Below are 11,566 nucleotides of genomic sequence, written 5' to 3'. Positions count from 1 at the left end.
CAACGGGACAGTTTCCTTTCCGCTGACACTCTACCAGAGCCGTGGAGGAAGAGATTACGGAGGCAGCGGCTGCCGCTCCAGGCATGGGGACCCCACGGGCACCCTGGCCTCTTGTCTGGGCCGTGCTGCAGCTGGGCTGGTGGCCAGGATGGCTCTTAGGTACGTGGTCAGGGGGAAGACTTCCCGCCCATGCCCCCTGGCAGGTGGGGAGGGGGCGGGGGGGTGGGGGGCCAGGGCCCAGAGGCCCAGCTCTGCCCCTGGCAGGGCGCTGTGTGGCTTTGGGCAGGGGAAGGGGCCTCTCTGGGCTCCAGTTTCCTGCCTGCCCACCTCACCTGGTGTCCAGTCCAATCCTCGCCGATAAGCAGGCAGGAACCTCCCAGCTCCTCCTCAGAGTCCCGTGGGACAGGCCGGACACTCTCTGAAGGATGATGGGTCCTCAGCCCAGATGCTAATGTTCTCCTGGGGATGGGACCAGCCTCCCAGGGGGAGGACTGTCTCTGCAAGGCTCCAGGCTGGACAGCCCAGAGACACTTCTCTAATTATATCCAAGGTGCGGCCATTCAGGTGAAGACTTCTCACCTCTCCAGCCCACCTGCCACGGGCCTGGGGCCTCTAGACAAGACTCTTGGGTGTGCAGGGGTGGGCACGGCTGGGGGGGGGCATCTGCGGCAGGATCTGGCAAGGAGGCCCTGGCCCCTAGCCCCCTCTTGGGGGGTGTCTGTCGGGCAGGCCCTGGGGGCCCCCGGTCAGAGTCTGCTGGTCGGGGAGAGGGGCCCAGCTGCCCTTGTCCTCCAGGGAAGGTGGATCCCTGGGAGGGGCCCAGAGTCTTTTCTCTGGACCTCGCTGGGCTCAGAGGTGTGACGGCCCCTGAGCCCCCTCCCCCCCCCCCCCCCCCCCCCCCCCCCCCCCCCCCCCCCCCCCCCGATCCTGGGGCTGCTGTCCGGAGTGTTGATGCCCCTCCAGGGGGCCTCCAGGCAGCAACCACCCTGCATTTCCTCCTCAGGCTGGCCTGGCCCTCAGGTTCAAGGGAGGGAACTCAGAACAGAGGTCGGTTGTCCAAGGGCCTGTGGCCAAAAGGTGCCCCATGGGGGTCCTTGCGTGGGAGCCCGGGGAACAGGGGCCGAGGGGCAGATGTCATCCCAGCATAGTCAGGCCATGACTCAGCCCTGGTGGCCAGCTACCCACCAGGACCCCTTCCCAAAGCAGGGGAAGATAAGAACGTGGCTGGGCGTGCCTCCATTTCCCCACCTCAGCACTAAGCGCTCACGCTGCCGACATCACAGGCCGGGTGGTCCTCCGGCTCTTCCATCGGCCTCCGGCACTGCTGGCTGTGGGACATCTGGTTCCACGTCATTTCTTTCCCTTCCTGATTTATTCTCTGTATTTATTATTTTGGTCGTTCCCGTGGGTGTCCCCCACAGCTCCTCACGTACACGTTTTTTGTTTTGCATTTTACGAAATATCCCAAACCCAAGAGTTGGCCGAGCCCTATGCTAGTGAACAACAGTGGTAAGGGTACGTACAGGCTTTGAAACAGGCAGGCTTGAGTTCAGCATCGCTGACGAGGCACCTGCCGCTGGGGACAGGGATGCCTGCCTTATGCCGAGAATGGAATCAGATCGTTAATGAAAACTGTCCGGCACAACCCGTGATAATGTCCTTTGAAGCCAGATTTCGCTTATGTATCTTTTCTGCTTTATAATTTTGAGAAATGCCTGAAACCTACAGCAAAGTCACAAAAGCAGGCAGCAGACCCCCTCCCCAGAGTGGCCAGCTCGCAACCCTGGCACATTTGCTTCTGTGTTAATTTGCCGGGTGAGCCATAATGAAATACCGACCCCTGGGGGCTGCGGGTCCGAGAGCAGGTGTGGGCCGGGCTGACCCCCTCCGAAGCGGAGGGGGCATCCATTCCAGGCTCCCCTGGCTTCTGCTGTTTGCTGGCAGTCCTTGGGGTTTCTTAGCTTGTGGGTACATGACCCCATCCCCGCTCCAGCTTCACACGGAGCTCTCGTATGTTTGCGTCCAAATTTCCCCCTTCTTACAAGGACACCAGTCATGTCGGATGAGGGACCCACAAGCTCCAGCTTATCTTAATTAATTACATGTACAATGACCCTATTTCCAAATAAGGTCACGTTCTGCAGTGCTGAGGATGAGGACTTCAACACATGCACCGGGGGTCACAGCTCAGCCCACAGCGCTTTCTGAGATGTCAGACTTCTCTGCTAACACTCCAGAGGCTTCCTCCCAGGACGGTAGCCTTGACCCACAGCCCGGATGCTCCTGCACCCCAGGGCCCCCCAGGCTGGGTTATCCGGCCCTGATGGGAGCCCAGCCGAGGACCCCCTGCTTCACTCAGATGTCTCTGTCTTCGGCTCCTTCCAACTGGGGGCCCCAGCTCTCTCTGCCACCGCCAGCCCTGCCCTTCTCTGTGTGTGCGTGTGGTGTTTGTTTTTTTTTCAATCAAATCTCAATTTTATTTTGGATATGGAAAGCCTTAGGATTGGGAATACAGAATTAGGAATATTTTTACTGAGGTACGATTGACCACAACGTACTAATTTCAGGTGCACAATGAAATGATTCGCGATGTGTATATACTGTAAAACGACGACCCCGGTAAGGCCACCAACATCTGTCACCACACACAGTCACAAAACGCGTCTCCTGTAGTGAGAACTTTCAGTCCACTCCGTAGCGCTTCCAAATGCGCAACACGGCACTGACTGTTGTCCCCGTCACCGTGCTGCGCATCCCCGCGCCGTGACTCTCGCATTTCGTAACTGCAAGTTTATGCGCTTTGACACCCCCCCCCAACTTGCCAGCACCTCCCTCCCCGTCTCGGTAGCCACCAATCTGTCCCCTACGTCCGTGAGCTCGGGTCGTGTTTTAGTTTGCTTTTCGTTTTTAGATTCCACGTGGAAATGAGATCCTACGGTGTTTGTCTTTCTCCGACTGACTTATTTCACTTAGCACAGTGCTCTCCGGCTCTGTCCATGTGGTCACAAATGGCAGGTTTCGTTCTTTTTTTTTTTTTTTTTTTTTTAGTCGCTGAGCAACATTCCGTCATGTACACAGCACACCTGCCTTATCCATCGTCTGTCGGCTGCTTCCATACTTTGGCTGTTGGTACAATGCTGCTGTAAACATAGAGCTGCGCATATCTTTTCAAACTAGTCAAATTAGTCTTTCTCTGCGGATAAGTATCAGAAGAGGAATTGCCGGGTCGTAGGGTAGTTCTGTTGTTGGTTTCTTGAGGAGCCTCCACGCTGTTCTCCAGAGCGGCTGCACCAGTTTGCAATCCCACCAGCAGTGCACGAGGTTGCCCTTTCTCCACGTCCTCGCCAGCACCTGTTTCTTGGGTCGTTAACATCAGCCACTCTGACCAGTGTGGGGGGAGGCGTCTCACCATGGTTTGGATTTGTATCTCCCCGACGATGAGAGATGTGGACTATCTTTCCGTGTGTCTGTGGCCCTCTGTGTGTCTTCTTTGGAAAAGTGTCTGTTCAGGTCCTCTGCCCATTTTTAATTGGATTGTTTGGGCGTTTTGCTAGCGATTTACATGAGTTTTTATGTCTTTTGGATATTATCAGGTGTGTAATTTGCAAACACTTTCTCCCATCCCGTAGGTGGCCTTTCCACTGTGTTGATGGTTTTCTTTGCTGTGCAGACGCTTTTTACTTGGACGAGGCCCCATGTGTTTGTTCTCACTTTTGCTGACGGCAGACAGGGTCCAAGCCAGGGGCACAGGCACGCACCCCCGGGTGTGTCTGACACCTGTTTGTGGGTGATCACAGGCGTGCTGGGGCCCTTCGGGGACCCCGCGGCAAGGAGGCCAATGCACCCTGTTTCCGTCCTGATGAGTAAGAGACCCGTGGGAGTGGCTGGAGCCCCGACAGCCCATTGCGTGACCCTTCTGACACCACAGACAGGGTTTGCCTAAATCCAGCGCCAGCTGGGGGTGAAACGTGTGGCCCGTGGGCCGCACCGCTCTCTGTGGGAGCCTGACGCACAGCCTGTCCCGCGACGCTGGGCCCCACCGTGAGGTCTCGGGGTCCCCACCCTGCCAGGCGGGCACAGTGTTCTCTCCTGAGCCCACTCCCCAAACATCTCATTATCAAATATAAATAGACAACATTTCAGTGTTTAAGCCCAAACAATATAAGACTCACAGATGTTGGTATCGTAGGGACAAAGTGGACTCCCATCCTCTGTCCTCAGAAGTGAGTTCCACTATCGACCCTTCTCTGGGAAGGAGTTTGGGTTGACTCCCAGGCCCCATCTGGCCGTCGCTCCTGCTCCCGGAAAGCAGACAGCCGAGGGCCCACCTAGCCCCTCTATCTCCCCCATGAGGTCTCAGCCCCGTGCTCCCTCTGGCCCACTCCCCCCTGGTGCTCCCAGGCTCCTATTCCAGGGAGCCCATCTTTCTCCATCCGGACAGGCCCCTGAGCACCCGGCTGGGATCCCCCCTACGGCCCTGCACCCCGGCCAAACAACCAGCACCCTCGACGGTCACACACCCTGTGACTTGAGGGAGGTGGGTGCTCCCTGGTCAGAGCTGCTCTGGAGCCTGCGACGGGCCTGCCCCCTCCCCCCTTCCCCACAGGAACACTACCCCCTCGACCTGTCTCGGGCCAGGCGTAAGCTGCCACTGTATCCGGCCCCTGCCCCTGAGCATGCTGTTAGGACACGGGCGGGTGGGAAGGGAACGGGCCCGGCCGTGGGAGTGTGTCCCGGGCAGGAGTCTGAGGAGAAGCGGCAAGGCTGTATGGCGCCCAGAGGAAGTGGGACCTGGGCAGGACCGGGAGGCTGCCGTGTAGACGCCTAGGCAGAGAGGCTGGGCCAGGGTGGACGGGGCTCCGGACAGCCCAGAGTCCCCTCCTCACCAAGTTCAGACTCCCTGGGAGGCCCACAAGGAGCCGACGAACAGAGGAGTGACCCAAATGGTTGCAAATTCATGTCAGACACGGGGCAGTGAGGGTCTGAACCAGAGTCCTCGAGGGGCCCTTGTGGGGGGTGGGGGGCTTGCGGGAGTGGGCAGCCCACGCACCACGTGGACCGGAGGGAGCCCGGAGGCACGGGGCTGGGCGGGCCCCACGGATCACACGGCCTCGGTGCCAGACTTCGCCCTGCTGGCACTGTTCCTCCCTCGACGAGTTCCGTGAGTGGACGTGCGCTTCTCGGGCAGATGCGTAAAGACGGCTGTCGGTGCCACCAGGGTCAGCGGTCCTGCTGTCCCGTGCTGGTCGTGTGCGCCTGGGACGCACAGTTACAATAGGAGACAGGCTTACTGTGGGCGCCCCTGGTGCTGTGTCACCCCCGGGAAAGCCGGGCTGGGGTCCGTGAGCAGATGGCCGGCTCCACAAGGCAGTGGGTCTCCCGCCTGCACCAGCCACCACCCCCCAGTCCCGGCCTGGCCCCCTCCAGGCCTTCTGGCCTCCTCCTGGCCAGTGGGATGGGCCCTCTGCGGGGCCGCAGAGATGCACGGACAGCCACCCCCCCCCCCCACGGGGGCCAGGGGACCCCAGGCTGGGCGGCCTCCTGGCCCTGACACCCAGGGGGTGCCCACCCTCATAGCCACATGACAGCCCTGTCCCTCCATCAGTGGCCAAGGGAGACACCAGGGAGGCCAGAAGTAGAAGGTCCAGACTGGTTGGGCCAGCCTCTCTAAGCCTCGGGGCTCCCAGTGTAAAGGGGGGTGGGGGGCACCCTGTGTGCTCCCCCGAGCAGGGCCAGCGACGCACAAGGATGCTGCGGGCGTGTCAGGGCCCACCCTGCTCTCACCACCTCTGTGATCTCGCCCCACGTGAGGTGCCCAGTGGGGACGTACAGGAAGAGCTCTTGTTACCTGCGCCCCGACGGGGCTCTCTGGGCCCTGGCACCAGCCCCTTCTTCCCCGGGGCCACGGTCACTTGGCCAGAAGGACACCGTGACCGGCCTCAGGCACCCTGTCCCCAGAGGCAGAGGGACTCCAGCTGAGGGGCTGTGGCCCCGTGTGTGAGGAACCTCGCCCGGCACACGCTGTTGCTGGGGTGGAGGCCTCGCCAGGGAAGAAAAGCTCAGAGGGGCAGCCACAAGGCCTCACCTCGGGACTGACGTCCCCGGTCCCTGAGCATTTGGGGAGCCGAGGGTGGGGGACGTGCTGGGAGAGCCAGGAAACGACCCCGCTGGGCCACGTCTCAGGTCTGGATGCTCCCAGGGGAGCAGCGAGGCAGGGGCCGGGAGGGGCTGGGGGCTGCAGGGGCAGGGGGCCGGGGCAGGGGGCGGCAGGGCCAGAGTTGGGTCCTGGCTTAGCAGCTCGTGGCCAGCCGCCTCCTCCCTCCGAGCCTTGGTTTCCCCGTGTGTAACTCGGGTTGTGGCGCAGCCTCCCCGTGTGAGCCGACCACAGGGAAGGGGGGCCCAGCACGTGTGGGTTTGGCCGTGACTCTGTCTCTGGAACCCGGGGAGCCTGTGACCCGTCCCCGTGTCGCCTTGACCCCGTATGGGTGCTGCTGGCGCGGTGCCTGGGCCTCGATGGAGGGGCCTCTCCCCGGCCGCGGTGAGCACGCGAGGGCGTGTACACTCACGCGGGCGCTTGTGGACGTGTGGGAGCACGAGTGCATGTGTGCGCGCGGGCCTGGGCGTGCCCGGCGTGGCGGCGTCCCTGGGCCAGAGCCCTGGCCGTCAGGTGTTCTTGCGAGGCCTCGTTTTGTGGAGAGCGGGCCGGGGCCCAGGACTGTCAGGGGCCTCCATTTCTGTCCATATCAGGGGGCGACGGCCCGGCTGGCCTCCGAGCTCCCGTCCCCAGGGTCGTGGCGGAAGACACGGAGGGACCCGCGCTGACCCCACCCAGCTCTGAGCTTGTCCTGAGACGGGCCAAAGGCTGGACCCTGAGCCTCCTGGGGGCTGGGCTTTCCGTGGGAGGCCCCCACCGGCCCCTCCCAGCCTCTCGGACACCCACCCCTCCACCCTCAGTATACACGGGACCCGGCCAGGCCCCCGATGCGCCAGCGGCCCAGGACGGTGGAGCCAGGAACGTGGGGGGTCAGGCCCTCGGACACTAGCAACCCGGAGTCAGCAAGGGAAGGGTGACGGCCTAACCACCACGGTCCAGGGAGAAACGGGGGGACCTGGGGCCTCGGGTCTCGGTGGGCTCAAAGGACAAAAGTCCCACCACAGAGCTGCCCCGGGGAGAGCGCCTCGGCCTCTAGAGCGGGCCGGGAGGAGCCGCCAGGGGCTCTGCAGCGTGCGAAGGTGGGGAGAGCAGGAGGGTCTGGGCGGGCTGCCCGCGTGCCTCCTTCCTCACCAGTCGGTCCTCTCCCCACGCCTCAGACTCCCCCTACAGGCCCTGGAGCCCCCTCACCTTCTCCCCGGCCCAGCTCACGGTGCTCGAGGGGGAGAACGCCACCTTCGTCTGCCACCTGCCCGACGTACCCGAGAGCTTCGTGCTCAACTGGTACCGTGTGAGTCCCCGCAACCAGACGGACAAGCTGGCCGCCTTCCAGGAGAACCACACCGAGCCCGGCAAGGACAGGCGCTTCCGCGTCACGCGGCTGCCCAGCGGGCAGGACTTCCACACGACCATCCTCACCGCCCAGCTCAACGACAGCGGCATCTACCTCTGCGGGGCCATCTACCTGCCCCCCAACACGCAGATCTATGAGAGCCCACGAGCGGAGCTCACTGTGAAAGGTGCACGGCCGGGCGGCCGGGGCAGGGGGCGTGGCAGGGACTGCCCAGGCTGCACTTCCAACCCACGGGGTGACTGAAGCACCCCCACACCCGCTGCCCCTTAAGGAAAGGCAGGGCCTCAGGGGGGGCGGCAGGTGGCACTTGTCAGGGTAGGGAAAGCTTGGAAGCTCAACGGAGGTGCCGCCTGGGAGAGGCTGGTCGGTGCAGAGCTAGAAGCCAGGCCCCTCAGGATTCGGGCAGGGGAGGATGCTGGGTCCCCTCCCTGGGTCCCACCTCCCTGGGTCCCCTCCCTGGGTATGCCCCCCGTGTACCCTCTCTGGGTCCCCCCTCTTTGGGTCCCCTCCCTGGGTCCCCTCCCTGGGTCCCCCCTTTCTGAGTCCCCTCCCTGGGTCCCTCCCAGTGTCCCCCCCATGTCTCCTCCCTGGGTCCCCCCGTGTACCCTCTCTGGGTCCCCCCTCCTTGGGTCCCCCCTCCCTGGGTCTCCTCCCTGGGTACCTCCCCCATGTACCCTCTCTGGGTCCCCTCCCTGGGTCCCCCCCATGTCCCCCCAATGTCCCCTCCCTGGGTCCCCCCCTCCCTGGGTACCCTCCCTGGGTACCCTCCCCGTGTACCCTCTGGGTCCCCCCTCTCTGGGTCCCCTCCCTGGGTCCCCTCCCTGGGTCTCCCCTCCCTGGGTCCCCCATTCCTGAGTCCCCTCCTTGGGTCCCTCCCAGTGTCCCCCCCATGTCTCCTCCTTGGATCCCTCCGTGTACCCTCTCTGGGTCCCCCCTCCCTGGGTCCCCCCTCCCTGGGTCCCCTCCCTGGGTACCTCCCCCGTGTACCCTCTCTCAGTCCCCTCCCTGGGTCCCCCCTTCCTGAGTCCCCTCCCTGGGTACCCCCATGTCCCCTCCCTGGGTCCCCCCTCCCTGGGTCCCCCCTCCCTGGGTCCCCTCCCTGGGTCCTCCCTCCCTGGGTCCCCTCCCTGAGTTCCCCCTGGTGTCCCCCCATGTCTCCTCCCTGGGTCCCCCCATGTACCCTCTCTGGGTCCCCCCTCCCTGGGTCCCCTCCCTGGGTCCTCCCTCCCTGGGTCCCTTCCCTGGGTCCCCCCCGGTGTCCCCCGCCATGTCTCCTCCCTGGGTCCCCCTGTGTACCCTCTCTGGGTCCCCTCCCTAGGTCCCCCTTCCTGAATCCCCTCCCTGGGTCCCCCCCGTGTCCCCCCATGTCCTCTCCCTGGGTCCCCCCTCCCTGGGTCCCCCCCTGGTTCCCCCCCGTGTCCCCCCTTCCTGAGTCCCCTCCCTGGGTCCCCCCCATGTCCCACCCATGTCCCCTCCCTGGGTCCCCCCCCCGTGTCCCCTCTCTGGCTCCCCTTAGTGAGTCTCTGTCCTTCTGCCCCTCCAGAGAGAGTCCTGGAGCCCCCCACGGAGAGTCCCAGCCCCCCACCCAGACTCACGGGCCAGGGCCAGGGGCTGGTCGTGGGCGTCACAAGTGTGCTGGTGGGTGTCCTGCTGTTGCTGCTGCTGACCTGGGTGCTGGCTGCGGCCTTCCCCAGGGCCACTCGAGGTAACATCGTGCCAAACCCTACTGCGGTTCCCCGCAGACAGAGCCCAAGACACAACACACAGCCTCACCCGCCAGGGATCCCAACCCTCCCCCTCCGCCCCCCCCCCCGCCTCCCCCCAGCGCCCTCGCAGCGAGGACCCCTCAAGGAGGGGCTGGGCCTGGAGCAGGCCTCCCAGGTTCCGGGGCCCCCTGTCCCTAACACCTGTTTTAAGGAGGGATGGGGGGGTAGGCAGCTGCCAAAGTGAGGAGAAGCCCCCCAACAGGCTGAGCCACCTACTCTGCACCAAGGCCACCCCCAAACCTCAGGCCACACCTCACTCAGCCCACAGGGCACAGTGAAAGTCATTCTAACAGCCGCTGGGCTCTGCTGTTGACCACAACCACCAGGGTGGTATGAGGCCCCCACCTCGCCCCCAGGTGCACCTACCCTGGCCTCCCGGCGTCACGAGGACGACTGGTCACTCTGATGATGGATGCACGTCCCTGGGGCTGGAGGGAGGTGCCGAAGTTGATTCTCCTGGAGCCACTGAGAGGGGACCCAGCCAGGGGTCAGCTCTTCCCCAGGCTCCAGGTCATGGTCTCCTGGGACAGGCACCCGGGGGGACATGTGGCCAGAGAATAGGAGGTTCCACAGGGTCCTGGACAAGACTTCCAAGATCTCCCCGCTGAGCGGGTCAGGGAGGGCAGCTGAGGTCAGGGAAGGCGGCTGGGGTTAGGGAGGACAGTGGGGTCAGGGAGGACGGCTGGGGTCAGGGAGGGCAGATGGAGTCGGGGAGGGCGGCTGGGGTCAGGGAGAGAGGCTGGGGTCAGGAGGGAGGGCATCTGGGGTCAGGGAGGGCAGATGGCGTCAGGAGGGAGGGCGGCTGGGGTCAGGGAGGGTAGCTGGGGTCAGGGAGCGTAGCTGGGGTCAGGGAGGGCGGCTGGGGTCAGGAGCGAGGGCAGCTGGGGTCGGGGAGGACGGCTGGGGTCAGGGAGGGAGGCTGGGGTCAGGAGGGAGGGCATCTGGGGTCAGGGAGGGCAGATGGCGCCAGGAGGGAGGGCGGCTGGGGTCAGGGAGGGAGGCTGCGGTCAGGAAGGAGGGCAGCTGGGGTCAGGGAGGGCAGATGGCATCAGGAGGGAGGACGGCTAGGGTCTGGGAGGGCAGCCAGTCTCCCCAGGGCAGCAGTACTCAACCTCAGCCAGTCTCCAGTGGGAGTTCATTTCTCCAACGATTTTCCTCCTGATATTTTCGAGAATGTGCTATGTGCTCTGTGTGCTGGCCACTGGTGGACACGTGGCAGTTCTGTGTGGCATCAGTTGAAGAGAGACTTGCTACACTGATTCACTGTGACCACCCGCCACCCCCCCCCACCCCCCCGCCACCGTGTGCTGCACCAGCCCGGGGATGGTGGGTGGGTCTGGTGGGCTCCTCTCTCGGCCAGGGTTTGCAGCCCGAGACAGTAGGCGCCCGCGGCAGGACCCAAGCCGGGGGTCCTAGGTGGTCGCCAACCCGGACAACCCGCGGTCCAAGTCAGACTTTTGGTTGACAAGCAGGGACTCAGGGTCACCACGTGGGGGGCGGAGTCAGCCAGACCGCTGGGTGGGGGGGGGTGGGGAGTGGAGAGGACATTCCTCGGGTGGAAGGCGTGGTGCCCTCCCAAGCCCCCGGGGGCAGGGACCCCTGCCACAACCCCCACCCCGAGGACCGCCGGGTCTCCTGGGCTCACTCCGGACGCTTCTTCACAGGTGCCTGTGCGTGTGGGAGCGAGGACGAGCCTCTGGTGAGTTCTCTTCCCTTGGCGCCCTGGCGCCAGAGCCCGCACCGTGCTGGGGGAGGGCCCGGGCCGCTGCAGGGCTCAGCGGGGCTGGGAACCCGCCAGGGAGTCTGAGCGCGGGGACACCGGGCCCCAGGAAGGGTCACGGAGCGCGGGCCCTGCCCGGCTTCGCTCCGGCTTGGCGTCTGCACGTGCACCGGCGCGCATCCGCGTGTCTGCCGCGGGACCGCCGACGCCAGCCCTCTCCCTACAGAAGGAGGGCCCCTCTGCGGCACCCGTGTTCACCGTCGACTACGGAGAGCTGGATTTTCAGTGGCGAGAGAAGACGCCCGAGCCCCCCGCCCCCTGCGCCCCCGAACAGACCGAGTATGCCACGATCGTCTTCCCCAGCAGGCCGGGCTCCCCGGGGCCCCTGCCTCTGAGGCCCGAGGAGGGACCCTGCCCTTGGCCCCTCTGACCGGCTTCCTCGGCTGGCCTGCGTCCTTCGGAGCCTCCGCCAGGAGCCCCAGCGGACCCTTCCCCGGAGGAGCATGCCGTGGGGAGGCTGTGGGGACTGCCAGCTTGGCTCGCCTCTCGCCGCTCACGTGACCCCGGGGGTAGGA

The 11,566-nt window shown here is 64.6% G+C and overlaps 1 protein-coding gene across 2 annotated transcripts; it reads left to right on the top strand.

Moving 5' to 3' along the window:
• PDCD1 (programmed cell death 1) lies at window positions 1-11,566 on the top strand. 2 transcript variants are annotated; one of them, XM_086720219.1, is made up of 5 exons: window positions 4-159; window positions 7,312-7,671; window positions 9,049-9,210; window positions 10,936-10,970; window positions 11,218-11,566. In XM_086720219.1, exons 1-5 carry the CDS (start codon window positions 84-86, stop codon window positions 11,419-11,421), a joined length of 837 nt encoding a protein of 278 aa, XP_086576345.1. In that variant the 5' UTR covers window positions 4-83; the 3' UTR covers window positions 11,422-11,566. The 2 variants fall into 2 exon arrangements, with proteins under 2 accessions (XP_086576344.1, XP_086576345.1); XM_086720218.1 differs by lacking the exons at window positions 10,936-10,970; window positions 11,218-11,566 and having other exon boundaries at window positions 1-159; window positions 9,049-9,962.

This window comes from Puma concolor, chromosome C1, assembly GCF_028749965.1.
Source record: "Puma concolor isolate L17-30 chromosome C1, mPumCon1.1.hap2, whole genome shotgun sequence".
Taxonomy (NCBI): domain Eukaryota; kingdom Metazoa; phylum Chordata; class Mammalia; order Carnivora; family Felidae; genus Puma; species Puma concolor.
Note: the sequence above shows the minus strand (reverse complement) of the source record. Positions and strands in the feature narration are given on the sequence as shown.

Excerpts from the sequence above, each read along its gene's own strand:
- PDCD1 (XM_086720218.1), top strand. The coding sequence starts at position 84 with ATGGGGACCCCACGGGCACCCTGGCCTCTTGTCTGGGCCGTGCTGCAG. Across the intron at positions 160-7,311 it reads GTGGCCAGGATGGCTCTTAG|ACTCCCCCTACAGGCCCTGG; the intron begins GTACGTGGTCAG and ends CCCACGCCTCAG. Across the intron at positions 7,672-9,048 it reads AGCGGAGCTCACTGTGAAAG|AGAGAGTCCTGGAGCCCCCC; the intron begins GTGCACGGCCGG and ends CTGCCCCTCCAG.